This window comes from Diabrotica undecimpunctata, chromosome 3 (assembly GCF_040954645.1).
Source record: "Diabrotica undecimpunctata isolate CICGRU chromosome 3, icDiaUnde3, whole genome shotgun sequence".
NCBI lineage: Eukaryota > Metazoa > Arthropoda > Insecta > Coleoptera > Chrysomelidae > Diabrotica > Diabrotica undecimpunctata.
This window is the reverse complement of record NC_092805.1, coordinates 18,037,074-18,056,321: the sequence shown is the minus strand read 5'-3', so window position 1 is coordinate 18,056,321 and position 19,248 is coordinate 18,037,074. Positions and strand designations below refer to the sequence as shown.

The following is a 19,248-nucleotide window of genomic DNA, read 5'->3' as shown; positions in this document are numbered from 1 at the left end:
GTTTTAATCGCTTCAACAGTAAATTGTATGCTGGAATCTACAAATTTTTTTCGTAGAGTCGTAGCAGAAGGAACAACATCAATATTGCAGTACTTTTTTAAAAATTATTGGAATTATGAATTAATAAATTTTGCAATTGGAATATTGCAACCAATCAGCAAACTGCAGAGATCCTTATTAAAATTTTGTTGGTAAGAAACTTTCGTTTTATTTGTAGTTATGAGCTGCTGAACGGAATCTTGAGGCTTTTGTGCACGAGATTTATGCGTTGCAGTGCCCAAGTGTTGAACAACTTAAAACTTTTTTTCACATACAATCTGAAAATTGGAAATAAAAAAGTTAACCAACAAACTTCGCCACTTTAAAATAATTAATATAAAATAATATCCTAATTTTTGGTTTTCACCTCTATTAAAATTTTATATAGGATATTATGACAGAGGGCGATTTTCTTAGTCAATTTTAAACGGACAAAAAACATTAATCAAGCACACTAAGTGTTACAATTTTATAAAACTTGTTTCCCGAAGTATCGCCTATATAAACCATTTTTTGAGTTTTGATCGTAGAATTTATCTTTAAAAATATCAGAGGCTTTAGTAAAATGTCACATTTTTATATAAAAAATGTATGTAATTAATTTTTTTTATTTAAATTATTGTGTCTCGGCTGTAATTAATTTAAATGTAAAAAAATAACGTATTAATTTATGAAGAAAAAGTCAGTGTCAAAACCATGTTTACACCTTTGCTTAAAATAATTTTAAATTCAGTTATTCATAATGAATACAGTCCTATTCTAAAACTATATTTTAACGTAAAATTATATTTAGCTTATATTTTTAGAAAAATATTTAAAAATTAAAACAATAATTAAATTAAACATAATATTTACCGGCTTTTTACAAACAGTGCAACATGGTTGTCATCAATGATTTTGAACTCTGTTTTACTATTAATCCACTTTTTCATAAGAATTGATTTACTTGAACTTTGCTTTGGCATTTTCACACACTTTTGATAAACACTTAAACACAACTTTACGGAACCAAAGAATACACCAAACTGAACTAACTGTAACGAAAAACCATATAGATTAATGATTTAGGATTTTATTTAATGCTGGCAACCGGCTTATCGCGTTTTACTGTCCATATTTTTACCTATCTTACTAAATTGCATTACTTGCGTTCTGATATTTGTCTATATTGTGGTATACTTGAAAATATGCACTTTTAATAAATGCATATGCATACAATTTATCTAAAATACGCAAATATGCACTTAATATGCATTTTGCATATTTCCCGAGTAATAACACTTTTGCTGCAACAAGTGTTACGGTAAAGATGATATTTTCTCTAAAAGTACTGTCTCAGCTACTATACATAATTAAAACGCAAATTATTAAAAATAAAATATTTATTAAGTCCATTATTTTACTCATTTAGTGCTACCGTTATAACAGCATTCTTCGCTACTGCTGATTCTTCATCGTCAGAACTTTCTATGTCCATTATTCCTTCACGGTGCATATCAATACCAAGAATATCTTCAAAAAATGTTTGAAAGTTTATATCCTAAAAAATATTAGAAATTTATTAGAAAATATTTTGTATTTGGAGAGTAACTAAAATGTATTTTATATAGTACAATAATAATTGTACAATTGGTAAATAAATGGAACCTTGAGTGTAATTGCCGTTTTATAATTCTTATTTAAAAATTAAATCTTACGTTTGGTAAAAATGTAAACCCTTCTTCAATGTTATCCACTCTCATTAACGTTTTAAAACATTTCAAAAGACTGCCAGTAGTAAAGGGTTCTCCTAAAATAACAAAAATAAGGTTTTTTAGGTAATACAAAAATATAAGAATCAAAAAAGGGAAAGAGTTTAAGGAGAAATTGTGGTGTAAAGTTTATTCATTTAGCAAATTCCCATCTGTAAACATAAGCACGTGTTGATATTTGCCCTCTCATTCGTCAAGAGGCTATTAAATAAAATTTATTGCCTTAAGCCAGACGGATTCTCATGTTACAGATCCAAACTTGCCAGTCTGTTTAAATTCAAATTGTAGCGTGTTGGTTTTTTATTCAAAATGTTCACTTTGTTATGTATCTCTCAGTTAATAAATATTTTATTTTAGCACATTTTCCTTCAATGGAACATTAAATTTTGCTCAGTCATTAAATTTCAAGAAATTCTTACATTAATAGTTTCAAAAGTAAATATTTTTAAAAATCATATAATATCCCTCTGTACGACCCTGTTTGGTTTTCACGTGCGTTTATTGACAGATGGGAATTTGTAAAACGAATATAGTTTAGTGTTACACGTCTGAGTGCTAACAGTAGACACCCCAGGTTGATTGTGGTTATGTTTAGTTTACACTCGCTCGATGTTGGCTGTTGGTATTGAAAATGTGTGTTAATCTTTTGAGCTCGTCTTCTGTCTCGGCGATTAATGCAGCATCGTCTGCATAACATAATATTTGGATTTCTTTGTTCCCCATTCTGTAACCATGACCTATACCAAATCAGATCAAAATATCAAAACAAAAAAAAACAGTAGAAGAAATTCTAAGTTACACTAAAACATTACCTATTCGATAACCCAAACTCCAACTACTTTGTAACTTACGAACAATTATTAAACTTTTAATTAAAGTCAAATGCACTCGAATAAGATATAAAATATTAAAACAAATGAACCCAGATCTTCAAAGAAATTTAGATAGCGACACATCTACAGAAACTTATTAACATTATCATTTTCAACTCTCTAATTCAATGGAATATCATCCAAGTTCACTTTTTATGGGTGCCTTCCCATGACGGAATTGAAGGTAACGAAGTTGTAGATAAATTGGCTAAAAATGCATCAACTAACCCGGTGCCCGAAGAAAGTAGCATATTGGTACAAAATTATTTAAAACAAAAAATAATTCAAACCTGGCACCAAACTTAAAACAATACCCCATCAAGGCAGTGTGAAGTCTTTGGTCTTCGTAGTCAGCATCCACGTCTTTGAAAGCCAAAAATAAAAGAAAGGAGAGAACCAGTAATATTTACTCGTCTCCGTATTGGCCATACAAGACTTACTCGTGACTATTTATTACAGCGCAAAAATAAACCAGTGTGTGAAAATAAACCTAGAAGAAAATACAGATACTCAAAAAATATTTTCTTGTCTTAAAGACTGTCAATTACTTTAAAAACACGCATAGTGATACAAATGTTATAAACTTATGTATATACATTATTTATATTAAATGTCACATTAATACACTAAATACCTACGCTAATGATGATGCATGCGATATTAAATAAAAAAAGTTGAGAGTTGAATCATATATTTGCGAAACTGAATTTTTGACGATAGCAGCAACTGAATTTTTTAGAACAAAACATAGATCTTAGATAAATAAAAGATGGGTTAGAGTGTAAATTTCTTATACTACACCTTTTTTCGAAAGACTTTGCTCTGCAAGACAAGCCCAAAGGTGTTACTAAGAATGAACACTTATTTTTGACATCATAATGTATTTCATCACTTTTGTGACGATGTACATTGCCAGCCATCGCAACGTCCCGTCAACGCCTCGTACCTCGTACACGCCTCGTACCACACGCTAGAGGCGCCCACCGAGTTTCACTTCGCTAGTGCGCTAGAGGAGATGGAAGGCCGACAACCGTATAAAACAGCGTATGCCACAAGAGAGAATCACTCAATTGATTCTCTTAAGACACCTTAATTTCAGCGAATACACTACACACTATGTAGCCGGAAGAATCGACCTCAGACTCTGGGGCTACCGACTCCAACTCCGTAACCAGATTAAGTACCCCGGTGTGGTGTCCACAGAAACACTAAACTGGAGAGCCGATCTGGCTACAGCCTGTAACAGGGTGAGGAGAAGAGTCAGTTTACTCAATGCCCTCTGTGGTAAGTTCGGATGGACCGGTGATTGAATATAGAGTAAATCTTTATATCATGTTCAATCGCCGCTTTACACAACAACTGCTGGAATTGGAACGGGGAATCCTGTGTAGAGTAAACAACAAACTGCATGACTACCCCTCCGCCCTCATTCATCAACTGTTAAATATCCAGCCCATCAATGAGAGGCTCTCCTCTTTGAGCAGGAGTTATACAATCAAATTCATCAATGGCCAAAACTTCACAGCTCAAAATGTCATTAAAACTACCTGCTCACCCTTCGACAATGTATTCAACAGACACCCCAAACGCAAAGTACCATTCTAACCTACTAAATTGCTGACCCTTGCCAGCAATGAACTCCTTGACGAATACATTGATATCCTGGAGGCAACACCACTCTATTTTCGCCGCAATTATTAAATTGCTCACTTTGGGCTTGCTACGACAGGGAGGGATCGGTTTTCTGTGGTTTCCCGATCCCATTGTACAATTATACCTGTCTATTGTTGAGGCTACAGCCACAACTGCCCTCTCCGCGATTCATAACATTTATATACTTACCATAATAATTATAACCGTATAATTTTCTACTAATGAAATTCTGAAAAGGACCGTTTTAGCTCAACAACCCTTTCACCACTGACCACCCCGGATTCCACCTACTCCGCAGGACAACAGCCACCGAAGCGTACTACCAGTGAACACAAAGCAGCGACACATGCCGACTCCAATAAAAAAACAAACTACGTCCTTAAGAGGTGCTCCATCTAAAACAGGACAACAAAGAGAATCAACAAATAGCAAAGAACAACGAAACAATGAAGCATAGAGAGAATCTAGTTCCACCAGAGTGATGATCTGGTAGGAACTCCACCGTTATACTTCTTTGTTATAACACTTTATCCGTGGTCCAGTTTTGTGTGTCTACTAAGAATGTCTTGATGGGCCCCTAGACGAGAAGCAAGTGACCCTGTAAGTTTCCTTGTCGTATATTCTTCTATTCATTACCCGTTGGTTTTCTATTAGGGATAGGGTTGTGCATTTGTCTGATTGGAGAATCTTCTATTGCAACTGGCTAAATGACTAATGTCTATGCCATTAAAAAAAAGTAAACTTCTTTTAATTTTATTTTTACTTGATAGTTCGTCCGCATTTTTGTTTATCACTCTATCTTGAGAGTGCTCCCACAGGTTGACAATCGCTTAGTTAAAAAAAAAAACACCCGAACACTCACCTCCGGAGGTCAGAAGATCAATTAGATCATTCTTACTAATGGATTGAGCCTTCGCATAATAGGGGTTCAGATATCTAACAAGCAGGTTAAAAGCGGCTTCAATGTCATCATTTGCGTAGCCATATACAGGTTTATAGTTACAGTACAATTTCACAAAGTCTATGAAATTTATATCTTCATTGATTTTGTTGGTTTCGTCCATGTTCCTGTACTTTACGTCAATTATCATGTTTTCTAGCTAAAACGTAATAATATAAATAAACTAATAATGAATAAATAATAGTAATAGGCAGACGACTAATTAGTTCCTAGTTCTTTAATGTACCGTTGACAAGTGATGTATTGATTAGATTTCTTACAAAATGTTTTGCCGAATGTCCTAGCGAATGTAGTCGCCCGAGGTGTGTATTTTATGCACGATCTACTTTCTCAGTTGTTGTTCGTCAATATATACATGCATCATATATAAATAGGTTTATAGGACGCGGGAGCCTCATGCATGGCCATCTAGATCACCTGATTTTAACCCTGGCGACTATTCTATATGGGGTCCATTGAAAGAAATGGTTTTTCAAGAAAGTATAAATACACGACAAGAATTAATTGACAAAGTTATCGATTCTTGTAACATTCATTATTAGAAATGATCCCTTAACTCTCAGGTGGTTAATTAGATATTTTATGTTCCGACAAAAAAGTTGTACGGGAATAATCGAATGTCTATGCAACGAAAAAAGTTACATTTTCTTAAACCTAAGGTTCACTTTGCCTAACTTTTAATTTATAGTCAATTTTTTTATGACAAATTAAGTACTCGTGTGGAGAAAAATAAATATGCAATTTTCATTGTATATTTGTCTAATTTGTAAAATACTTTTATTTTACAGTTTCTATTTTTTTTCTATGAAAAAAATTAACTGATTTTTTAAAAGAGGACGACAGAATTCACAACCCGCCCTGTATATTATTAAGCCACGGGAGCAAACAATTTTAATGGTTATTTGTTATATTTCGTATGGAGGCCCCTGTTCCCCTAGGGGCCTCCATACGAAATAGGAATATGTACAGTACCTCATAACTCATGGCAGATGGCAATCTGCACTTAACAGTAAAAAGAACCTGAATCTCCTCCAAAACTTTAATCATGTATCAACTCCAGTCTTAATCTCTTAATACTTTTGTCTAGGAGGGTATTGAATCGAGTTATTGTTTAAGAACCGGACAGTGTGAGATGGTTTTGGCATAGATTGCATTCAAGCTCGCTGTTCGAAGCGGTCTTTTAATACAGATAAATTATGGGTTGAGCCTTTGTTGTTTTCAGTTGATCAAAAACATAGTTTATTTTTGATTCGAAATCGTCCATATTCTTTTGAAGATCTCGTTTCTCTGAAAGTTTTTCTCACCAAGCTGCTCCCTTGGAATTTTAAATGATGGTTTAACCTTCTTTTTTAATATGCACCAGTTTTCATCCGATAAGCTGACGACACAATTCTCTTTACCAATGATGAGAAATGGTTACAGTTCCTAATATATTAGGAACTAGTAAAGTCAATAACATAAGTCAAAACTATTGTCTTAAAATAAATATAAAGAAAAGAACATTCATGGTCGTCGCTCACACGTAAAATACTCATAGTAAATCAGGACATATAAACACTAAAGAGATTTAAGTACTTGGGATTCTGGCTAAAACGTAAATGGAATCTTGATGATGATGTCAAAATTAAAATTGAAATGGCCAGGAGTGCGTTCGATAAAATGAAAGCACTAGATATTCTGTAACAAAGACATGAATCTACTCCAAGGCGTGCCATTACATGCTACGTACTGTCTACACTAACGTACGGGCTCGAGGGATCGATGTTAAAGGCAAGAACCATGTCACTTCTGGATTCTTTTGAGATATGGTTGTACTGGCAGTGATTAAAAATACCATGGATTGAGAGAGTATCAAATGATCAAGTTTTGGAACAAATGCATAAAGATAACGAACAGGTTAGCGAAGAAAAGTAGCTTATTTTGGCAATATCTTTAGAAGTATGGTTTTCTGCAGTTGATCGTTGAGAAAAGATCGAAAGAAGAGGAGGCATCGGACAAAAGAAGTTCTCTTGGCTGAGAAACTTACGCCAACGACCCGGCATCAGAAATGTCGGCACGATTATACGATAGAGAAGAATTCCAGTGGATGGTGGTCGCCAACCTCCGATGAGGAGAGGGCATATAAAAACGAAGACCAGTTTTCATTTTCACTTATTGTTTAAAATTAATTTGTGTGTTAATATCACAGATAATTCAATTTCTTTATAATTAAAATAAACTTTAAAATAATCATGTAACTTCACTATAATATAGCAGCTAGATATGAATAGACAGTTATGTATTATTACCTCAAAATCTGATGGATAATATCCAATAGTTCTAAACAGATCTGGTATTTCAGTAATCAGGATACTGTCCGTTACTCTCCGAGGCAAATCAATATTTTCTTGTTGCAAAATTTGCATATAATAAAACAGGTCTTTTATTTCGTGAAACAACCACCCGTGGTAGCCTCCTTCTATAAGACAATAGAATGGTTCTAGTTCTTTTCCCCCGAGATGTTTCATAGTTTCGACAGCACTAAAGAATAAAATATTTAAATTGAGTATGTAAATATCTATATCGGTATGTTATATGAAAACTATATATACAAGGGTGTGGCTCATTAAACTTATAAGGCAATATTCGCTGCACGTCTTAGAATTTCTTTGGAAGTGTTACAAACTTAGACTTCCAACCAGTCCGTTGGAATTTGACCGGTATCGTATATCTTAGTAAATAGTTCTAAATTAATATTCAGGATATTCCCGTTGAAAACTTTCAAAAGTTCAATTGGTATTTCATCAAATCCTGAAACTTTCCCATCCTTTGTTTGTTCTAGAGCTTTTATTGCCTCACTTTTCAATATCTTTGGTTTCATTTTGTTTGGTTTTTCATTTTTGATGTAAATTTCCTATATATGTAACTGTTCTTTGTCTACAATAAGTTTCTTGTTGTCTACAAACCTCTAAGCTGTCTTTTCTTTTAACCCTTTCAATCCCAGACGAAATTATAATTTGTCGATCTTTAAGTCCCACTGGTACACGTAAGTACCACTTCATTTATTTTACATTAAATCTACTCTGACTAAATTTAAACTTTAAACGATTATTTACCAGCGGTACATCAAGGTCTTGCCTTGAACAATGCGATTTCATTGGTCGTAGTTACTGTCATACGATGTGCAATGCGAATTCTTCAGTTGTTTGTATTATTGTTATGATAGTCAGGGCTGTCTATAAGTGCTTCCTTCAAAGTGTATTTTTTATTGTTGCAATAACATTTACAGTGTTTTGTTTATAAAAAGTAGCAGGGTAAGTAAGTTTTTTGTTTAATTAACCTTCGGCTGATAACGTTATGTCTCTCGCACCGACTGATTCAAATTTTCGCGGTTTAAGTGCTGCTAATTTTTATTTCAAGCTGCACCTCACAGTACCTTATAGCAAACCGACGTTATAGTTGCCGTTACATTTTGAGGTAAGACTAATTTGTTTCATTTTTTGTTTGCGGTACTGATTTATATTATATTTTAAGGCATACGTTTATAATGAATTATGAGAGGGAACAATAATGGTTGTTGCGGCTTCATGGGGAAGTTTTAAATGATTCAGAGGCAGAACTAGATGATGATGATGTGAGTTTGATAGACGACCATATTATAGAAACTATTGAGGATATAGACTCGGAAGAGGAGTTTGAAAATCAACAAAACTTACCTATTCTTGAAGAAACCCCTTGTACCTTTAGAATACCCTGCCTTATCGGTAAAGATGGAACTACCAGGTGGCGAAAATATCCTGCATCAGCACGGAATGTTCGAACACGCGCTGAAAATATTTTCACACATTTACCTGGACCTAAGGAAGATATAAGGCATAAAAATAAAGCTTCAGAAATATGGGAATGCTTCTTTTCTCCAAACATATTGGAAAAAATTGTTACTTACACCAACAAATTTATAGAAATGTAAGCCTATGACGTTTCACAAAATCGTTCTTTAAGACCGACTGATTTATTAGAAATAAAAGCAGTATTGGGACTTTTATATATTTCTGGTGCTAGTAAAAATAACCGGAGAAACGCTGAAGATTTATTTAGGACAGACGGAATGGCTATGGACATATTCAGACTTACTATGTCCCGGATACGATTTCAGTTTTTGTTGAAACACATTCGTTTCGACGATAAAGCTACCAGGCAAGAAAGAGTACAAGTCGACAAATTAGCTCCAATTAGGGAAATTTACGACGAGTTTCTATCCAATTTGTCCCAACATTACAATATGTCAGCATTCACCACGATTGACGAAAAACTGGAAGCATTTCGAGGTAAATGTCCTATCAAAATTTATATGCCTAAAAAACCGAATCGCTACGGAATAAAAATATATGCCTTAGTGGACGCTAAAATGTTTTACACCGCAAATTTAGAAATGTACATAGGGAAACAGCCTGCCGGACCATTGCAATGGGATACTTCGAATTTAACATTAGTGCCTCGTCTTTGTTCACCTATCTTGGGATCAAATAGAAATGTCACGCTTGACAACTTTTTTATCAGCTTACCTCTGACGGAGATACTAAGGCAACACCGTCTTACTACAGTTGGGACATTAAAATAAACGTGAGATACCTCCTCAAATGTTAATAGCAAGACCAGAAAAATCCATTATGTTTGCTTTTAGAGATAAATGTACGCTCGTTTCGTATTCTCCAAAACGAAAAAGAAATATCCTGTTAGTATCGACTATGCAATACGATGATGCTGTTGACGAGGAAACTGGCAAACCGGAAATAATCATGGACTACAACAAAACAAAAGACGGTGTCGACGTTGTTGACAAAATGTGCGAAGCCTACAATTGCGCTCGTGCAATTCGTCGTTGGCCAATGGTCATTTTTTATAGTGCCATGAACGTTGCTGGAATAAATAGTTACATCATTTACACCTCGAATACCCAAACAAAAATCGATAAAAGAAAATTCTTAGAAAATTTAGGATTTCAGTTACTTAGCCCACATATTCGTTGACGAACACAACAACAAAACATTCCCAGGATAATCCGTTTACGTCTTTCTGAAATATGTGGTATAGAAACTGAGAATATTGCTCCCCAGAATCAAACTCATGGACTATGTACGTACTGCAGCACTACAAAAAGTCGAAGAACGAGATATTCTTGTGCAAACTGTAAAAACTATTTGTGTCTAGAACATCTGATGGGATTATGTAGGCATTGTTTTGAAAATTATGGTGCCCAAAATTTGGAATAGTTTCAGTAATCTGTGTAAATTTTGAGAGTAAAATTTTATTTTCCCTGTTTATTAACATACAAGTAACTGATTTATGTTTTAGTGGAACCAGAATTTATTTTTTTTTTTGTTATAATTATTTTGATTTTATTAAAAGCCTGTTCATAAAAATGGCACTTTTTTTTAATACCCCCTTAAAATTATTAAAACAACAAAAAAATTATAAATTTCATATATTTGTATAGAGAATAATATACACAGTTATATTATTACAAATATTTATCAAAAATTTCTATTTTTTTTTTATTTTAGAAAAAGTCGGTTTGTTAGACCGACGTTATCAAAAATTTTAAAATTTTTTATGTTATCTGCGGAAGGCTAATTAATGTTTTTAAATGGTTTTGAATGTTTAGTCGCTAAAAATGACATTTGTTTCATTGGTACTTGAGAGTACAGTTGGGCATAATTGTAATATATTTTTTTCATTTCAGACATTGTCCAGAGTGGCGAAAAAAAAGGGTTTGACTGATGCCAAATTGTTAGAACTTAAAGAAAATAATGATTTTGATGATTTTTTGCCTCTATTAGATAATGCAGAAGATACTAAAGTTGAATCAGATGTTGATGATGAGCTGGATATTTCTACTGCTGAAAAGAAAAAGAGGCAAATAATGGAGACCCTAAATTAGTTTTTAATGACCAATCTAACGAACGACAAATTCAGGAACCCAATGAACATCAAGATCAAGAGCCTGATAACTACATGAAACCTGAATGTCCAGAAAGAAAATGGTGTAAATTGGAAAAAAACCACAGAAATTCCTTAATATATAGAAGCTACTTATATTTGGGAAGAAGTTCATTTTAGAGAATGTGAGACCGCTTTAGATATTTTTGTTAATCTTTTAGATAAAAGCATAGAAGATATAACTTATCAGAGCAACATTTATGCCACACAAAAGGGAAAACAACTGAATATGTCCAAGGAAGAACTCTTCTAATGGAGTCCGAAATTATTGGTAAAGTTAAGAAGATCTATCTGTTTCATTTGTTGCAGAAACTATGCCAAGGAATAGGTTTCAGACCATTTTAAGATTTTTGCATGTAAAGGACAACTCGCTAATGCCAAAAAATAGTACCGATCGGTTATATAAAATTAAACCTTTGCTGGATTGTCTAAATTCTCAATTTGGTAATTATTGTGGTGGACAGAAAATGTGTGTCGACGAGTAAATTATAAAATTTAAAGGCCGATCACCTATTAAACAATATAATCCGATGAAACCGATAAAAAGAGGGTATAAGCTCTGGAGTTACTCTGACATGAATGGCTTTGTTAAAAAATTTTAAGTAGGTATATCAAGGCAACAACGAAAAAATTCAAGAAAAATACTCCAAATATAATTTAGGTGAACGAGTTATTTATCTTTTAGAGAAAAGCGGACTGGGGAAAAAATATATTTTTTTTTATAACTTTTACACCACTTATAAAACTACTGGAGAAACTGAAAGCTGAAACTACTTTAACCTGTGGTACTATCCGAGCTAATAGAAAGGATCTTCCTAAAAACCTGTTAGAAGATAAAAAACTTGGTAGAGGTGACTTTGACTACCGTATTTCTAATACAGGGATTACCTTTTTTAAGTGGAAGGATAATTGCATAGTCACCACTGCTTAAAACTTTCACAGGAGTGAATCAACCACATTGAAACGAAAACAACGTGATGGCAAAAATATCAACATCACAGCACCCCAAATAATAAAAGATTATAACGAATTTATGGACGGTGTAGACCATCACGACAAACTAAGGCAATGTTATGATTTGGACAGAAGATCTAATAAAAATGATGGTATCGACTTTTTTAGGCATGTTTAGAAATAAACTTTGTAAACAATTTCCTTATAGGGAAAAATATTAGAGCCATCTCCAAAAAAATTGTTGGATTTTCGTAGAGATCTTCCTAGTACTTCTGTGCTTTCCCCCACCGAACAAACAAGACTCCAAGAGGAAAAAAAACGGCATAATTGTAGTGTTTCTTCGGAAATAAGATTCTCGAATAGAGAAAATCACTGGCTAAAATTTGTTGATCGAAGGGGAAGATGTGTTTGTAGTATGAACAAAATACTGTCTAAACCGATGTCAATTTGCTCTTTATGTGAAGTTTTTCTATGCATACATCAATTTAAGAACTGTTTCATAGAATATCATGAGATAAATAATTGAAATATATAGTTACTATAATATGACTTAATATTTTTTCCACTCTGATATAAGAATGGTTCCGGTTACTGGTACTTCTAAGTACTTCTGGGACTGAAAGAGTTAAGTATAAGTAAACTGTGATCTTTTTATGCATATTAAAGCTATCCATCTTCGTGTCTTCGTTCAAGCTCTTATGTTTCTCGTTATTATTTCTCTTTAGTCCCTTTTATCTTTCTACTGAAATTTCTTTAGTTCTTTACAGCATTTCGTAATTATTTTATTTTATCTCCTTCTGACGAAAAGCTGTCATTTTCGTCTGTGATTGCACCATAGCGTATAGCGTCCCCTAAGTTAATCCAATATCTTTTCATATCATTGATAGTTGGTTGTTAGTGCGACATTATTATTGATGTTTTCTATAAACTTCCCGCAATTTCTGAGATGATACACATCGAATATTTTGCTATTATGTTTTTGGATTAGAGCCGAAGTAATGGAAATATATAATAAAGTGCAAAATTAATCGGAAACTCAGATTTTTATGTATTTTTTTATTTTTAGATAAAAAATTTTTTTATTTTATTTTATGCCTTATTAGTGATAACGTTTTTTTTTTCTTTTAACCTGTAGTTGATTTTTGCGAACAACAATATTTCCACTTGGGATTTCTTGATGGTCCCCAAGGAGTTCAGGCTTAAGTCCAATAGAGCATGCATGGAATATTGTGGGACGATATATTCGACTTAACTATTCGATTATAATTTATGTAAATATATTTATTTATAAGTTTACAGTACGATAATATCTATCAACTAAGTTATTATGTATTAGACTAATCTGGAATAGTCCACTACTATTTTCGCTTGTATGAAGCCTCGATCTGTCAACTGGTCGATACATCATGAGCATTCTAGAACACACATCATCGTCTCGAGATGCAACCGTTATATGGGGTACATCGAAATAAGCTTGTTCGTTACATTATTAATGACTTGGAGCAAGTAGTTCGTGACGAATGAGAGCAAATCCCTCAGGAAGAATTTTCTACCTTAATTCGAAGTATGTCTAATCGAATGAGAGCCGTAATTAGTTCACATGGAGGTAATACACCCTAGTAAATATCTTTTTGATTAAAAAATTTTTTAAATTAAACAAAATAGTTCTATTTCTTTGCAGATTTTCAAATTTTTGAATTTTTTATTCTTTTTTCTTTATTAAATTCTTGATTTGTAATAAATTTTACTTTTATCTTAAAAATCTTAAACTTTTTTAAGCGCCAATTTTTGACAAAATCTGGGTGTCCGGTTAATTTTGCACCCCAGCGTACAAATCGTGCTTTTTACTGTAGTTGGTTTTAAAAACTAATAATAGATATATTGTGCCAGCAGAGAGAGTAACTTACTTTGTGTTCACACTCCATTTAAAGACGCAGTGGTCATTAACGCCAAAAGTAAATACATACTTTCCATCGTTTGAGGCAGCAAAGTCTTGAATCTAAAATATTTTATAAAAGTTAAATCTAAAAAGACAAGAGCTGAATATTTGAATTTAATTATCAAAATTTTACTCATTTTTTAATTATATTAACCCATTAACGCCTAAATTATTTTTTTCAAATTTCAAAATTTTACTTATACATAATTACCTATTTATATAAAAGGCTAGGACGACAAGTCACACTGTTTGTCCGGTAGGGTAACTACGCCGCCTAAGAAAAAAATCTGAACTAGCAACTGACATTTCAATCTACTGAGTCATTCATATTTTGTTCTGGAAAAGATACGTTTAATTAATAATACTAATAAGGCAGGAGGCGGGCCCCTGTCATACAATCAGCTACAACCCCACAACCAGAAGAACAACAAGTGAGCCAAACTGGAGCTCCACTCGCTGAAGGTGCTGCGCTGGAACATCAGCCGGCGCTCTCAAGCGGGACGACCGAGGCAGCGCATGAAATGGACTATGTCGATAAACGAAAACATTTTGCATTTCTATTACAAGGCGACGAACCTCGGTCGAGAAACGATCGGCTATCGACAACATCTGTATGCAGAATTTTGTAGGAAATACCCAGATATTCAAGTATCTGAACAGCGAATAGCAGATCAATACCGGGTAATTATAAGAAATAATCTTTTCTCAGAGACTAGACGCGATACCATCAGAAGCGAAGTTGAACGGGGATTCATAACCGAGAGCTAGTTGTAGATCAAATCCCTAATGAACAGGCTCATGAGCCTCTTATACAAGAAACTCAACCTGTTAATACGCAACAGGACAACAACGAGTTGCACGATAGCCAGATAAATATAATAGCACGTGCTGTACAAGAGTTTAATGGGACAAACCCTCTTAGCAGACCACCGTTACCAAAAATAAACTCTTGTAAGAAACTAGGTGTGCTGTTACAAATTGTGAACACTGAAGTCCTACCCAATTATATCGTGGAAGCCCATGCATTGGAATATTTGCATATGCTGATTTACTGTGCAGCAACAGCAATTGCTAATGTTATGGGCATTAAGATCAGAACACGACGGGGTACTAATATCGGAAGGACTGAAAACAGAATTGCACCCTGAGAAAAACGACTGCTGGGGAAGATTGAATTCTTGCGTGGGGATATTGGACAAATTACGGAATATATTCAAGGAGTATAAACTCAAAAAGTAGTTAAAAGAGCTGGAGAAATAATTCTGAACACTCCACGACACTCATAACATGATCCAGAAAACAACACAGCTCAACACTGCCTGGACACATTAAAACAAAAACTCCCCGTTTATTCAGGTCGCCTAAGGAGATACAAAGTGAGTAACAACCGGAAATATGACAATATCCTTTTTGAACATGCAGAGAAGGCTTTCTATAGGAAACTGAATTCCACTGTAGAAAATGTAAATAAATCCCACCCAACCCAAGAAGAAATTCATGAGTTTTGGGGAAACCAACTTTCGACGCCAGCTACTCATAACAACAATGCTGGATGGATTGAAGGAACGACGAACAACTGTCAACACTACAGTAATATTCCCTATGAACCTTTCACCACTGAAGAAGTCTCGAACATTATCAAAGAGCTTCATAACTGGAAATCTCCTGGACTAGACAGAGTTCAAAACTTCTGGCTAAAGAACAACATTGAAAATGAAGATATCCCAATTAACCGGGGCCTTTTCGAGGGGGACTCGTTGAGTCCTCTTTGGTTCTGTTTAGCGATGAACTCACTATCCCAGCAACTGAACTAAAATGACTCAGGTTTTAGCATCAAAAATGACAATACTGTTGTGGCGAAGCTTAATCATCTGTTGTATATGGATGATTTGAAATTAATGGCTTCCACTCGAAACCACTTAGATCATATGCTAAAAACTGTAGACACTTTCTTAAATAATATCAGTATGCATTTTGAACTAGACAAGTGCCGTATACTAAATATAGTCAGAGGAAAGGTTCAGCCCGGAGGTTTCGATATGCAAGATGGCCAAAACATCGAAGCAATGGGTGAAAATAATATGTACAAATATCTCGGAGTAAAACAAGCGTGGAAAATTGACCATAAACAAATGAAAACCGAACTAACTTGGGAGTTCGTACGAGGAGTAAGACAACTAAGTCCGTCATATCTTAATAGTAAAAATTTGTTTAAGGCATTAAATACGTACGCCTGTTCCGCGCTGAGCTAGTCATTTGGTATTATAAAGTTGTCAAAAACGGACATAGAGGGTCTTCAGCGGAAAGTAAGAACACTTCTCACAAAGGTGCAAAAACATTATCCACGCAGTGCAGTAGAGAGGACAACACTACCGCGGTATCAAGGGGGAAGAGGACTTATGGATATAGGTGAGCAATTGGATAAACAAATTGCTAATTTAAGAACTTATTTTTAGGTACAGGCTGAGACATCTACTTTACATCGAGCAATTTGCGCAGTAGATGATACAACACCCCTTAAACTGAGGGAACAAAAAATGCTCATAAACCACCTGACTCAGCAAGAAAAAATGCGCACCTGGATGAGTAAACCTCTGGCTGGGTGACATCTCAATGAGATCAGCCAAGAATATGTCGACAATACAGCGTCGAACTATTGGTTGACATCAGGAAAGATGTTTCCCGAGACTGAGGGTTTCCTACTTGCCATTCAGGATCAGGTTATGCCAACTAAAAATTACCTGAAATATATTGTTAAAGATCCTCAAGTCCCAAATGACAAATTCCGATATAGATGCCAAGCCCAAGAAACCATCCAACATCTTACCGGTGGCTGCCAGGCATTTGTCGGTACTGATTATAAAGAACGCCATGACTCAGTAACAAAGATTTCCACCAAGAACTAGCTGACAAACTGGGACTTCTCCAAACCAATCATCTTCCTTATTATCAATACGTCCCTGACAGAATGCTTGAAAATGACAACTACAAGCTATATTGGGACCGCACTGTGCTTACAGACCAACCGGTGGCGCATAATAGACTGGATCTCATACTAGTTAATAAACTTACTAGGCAAACAACACTTATTGATGTGGCGATACCCAACACCAATAATTAACTTGTTAAATACACCAAAAAGATCGCCAAGTACAAAGATCTAGAAATACAAATCAGGCGACAATGGAGAATGGAAAGTACCCAGACAGTACCTATTATTCTATCTACTACTGGTGTTATTCCCAAAAACAACCTAGAGAATATAAAACAGCTGTAAAGTCATGCAGAAAGCTGTACTCCTCGAGACTTCCAGATGTGCACGAAAATTTTTGGGGGATACTCCAACATACCAAGTCACCTAGGGCTCGATAACACGGAAAGAGTGCCACCAGAGCTCAATCCTTTTGATACGTTAGGTATCTGGGATGAGTGAATTTTCCCCTTAGAGTAAGTGTGAGCCGTATGGCTAAATTTGGAATGCTAATAATATTAATTACTATTTTAATGGGAATAAGCCACAATTGAAGATTAAAATAAGTTTATTAACAATCAATCTCTACTTCGGAAATCGTTCTTAAAATACAAAGATTAATATATTAAACAAAATTTGATTAATTTATTAATGTTTGTATTTTAAGAACGATTTCCGAAGTGGAGATTGAAACATCAATAAACTATATGAGAAATAATTTCTTTGAAAAAGAGAAAAACCTCTACACTTCAATGTAAAGATTGCATTTGTTTCTCAAAAATGTCAAAGTTATAGATTTTCAAAAGTTTTTTTGTCAATTTATGGTAATATATCTTAAACATACCTTCTCAGGATGTCCCAGGTGGCCAATATACTTATAAGGATTTCCATCTGGAGGAACAATCTGTATACCAAAATGTCTATCAGTGCAGAATATCATATACCTTGAATTTGTATTGGGTAATATCTTAAAAAAATAGATAAATTGATATATTAGTACATATAATAATCAGTTTAAACACGTTCTTCGCTGTCGTCAAATATCCAGTCCTTACTGTTCCATACCTATTTATGGTTCTCTTTCTCTCGAATTTCCATAATAGCTTCCATCTAGGTCTACAAATCTTCGCAAAAGTGGTAATATTCACCAAACATAACATGGAATCAATTTAGAAAATGACTATTAATGAAATAGATTTCCCAGTGGATACTAATGTTAAACGGTTCAACGATAATCTATTACACGACTTCTTTAATTAAGTGTCTCCTCCATAAGTTCAATATTTATCTACACAACCTACACAAAGACATCATTCAAATAATCACTTCCTGTTAAAACCTTTTTAGTTTTAGTTTTTACCTGCAAATGTACTAAAGTACCATCAAAGTTACTAAGAAATAACCGTTTGCATTCAACTTTCAACTGATGTTATACCTACTTATAGAATTGAATCTGAGTTTACTGAAACTTCATTCTCCAGATAACACTCTTGTAAGGTAACTGTCCAGTGGAAAACGGAATCTTGAATTTTTGCTGGTTACTTGTTGGTTAATATTATTAGGACTTCTCGTGGTTTTAGTAAAGAACTGAAGACTGTTAATAATACTTCTATGTAAATGTAAATGTAAAAATATAAAAAAAAATCTTAATTGTTTGTAATAATGAAATAAAAATAAATGATACAAATATATGATTGTTAACACATGTTGTTAGTTCGACGGTTTGAAACAGAATCTCTTTTCCGACAGGAGGGTTGATTTCAGCCAGATATCTTCTTGATAAGCCCTGGCGGGATTGGTTATCTTACTTTCGCGACAAGCTGCCGCCGGGATCAAATTTTGCAAAAGACGACAGGGGCGTCGTCAGGTCATTTAGGTTTTAACAACACTGACTGGCAGCGTTAGAAACATTCGCAATACAGTATTATTATTCCAATTCTTAATAGAAATTTTATAATATTACAAACTAATTCCTTACCTTCATTTTCCTTATAAGTTGATTTTTAAAACATCCAAAAGCCGGAGCGAGTACTAATGATTTAGGAATCTTAGTGTCAGGATACAGAAATTTTAGTTTATGCTAAAAGATTGTCAAAGTCAAAAAGTCAAAGAATAAACAGCATAAATCA

At 34.1% G+C, this 19,248-nt stretch overlaps 1 protein-coding gene across 2 annotated transcripts in view; it reads right to left on the bottom strand.

Moving 5' to 3' along the window:
- Positions 1 to 1,434: 1,434 nt before the first annotated feature.
- The window catches only part of LOC140435499 (cilia- and flagella-associated protein 251-like), a 38,682-nt gene continuing 20,868 nt past the window's right edge, over positions 1,435 to 19,248 (bottom strand). Inside the window, exons 14-20 of one of the 2 annotated variants that reach the window (XM_072524234.1) lie at positions 19,098 to 19,199; positions 17,964 to 18,086; positions 14,117 to 14,208; positions 7,565 to 7,796; positions 5,178 to 5,415; positions 1,737 to 1,828; positions 1,435 to 1,579 (exon numbers count right to left, since the gene is read on the bottom strand). In XM_072524234.1, the coding sequence (XP_072380335.1) occupies positions 1,439 to 1,579; positions 1,737 to 1,828; positions 5,178 to 5,415; positions 7,565 to 7,796; positions 14,117 to 14,208; positions 17,964 to 18,086; positions 19,098 to 19,199 (1,020 nt within the window). In that variant the 3' untranslated portion in view covers positions 1,435 to 1,438. The remainder of the gene's footprint in view (positions 1,580 to 1,736; positions 1,829 to 5,177; positions 5,416 to 7,564; positions 7,797 to 14,116; positions 14,209 to 17,963; positions 18,087 to 19,097; positions 19,200 to 19,248) is intronic. The other variant, XR_011950167.1, reaches the window with a different exon arrangement.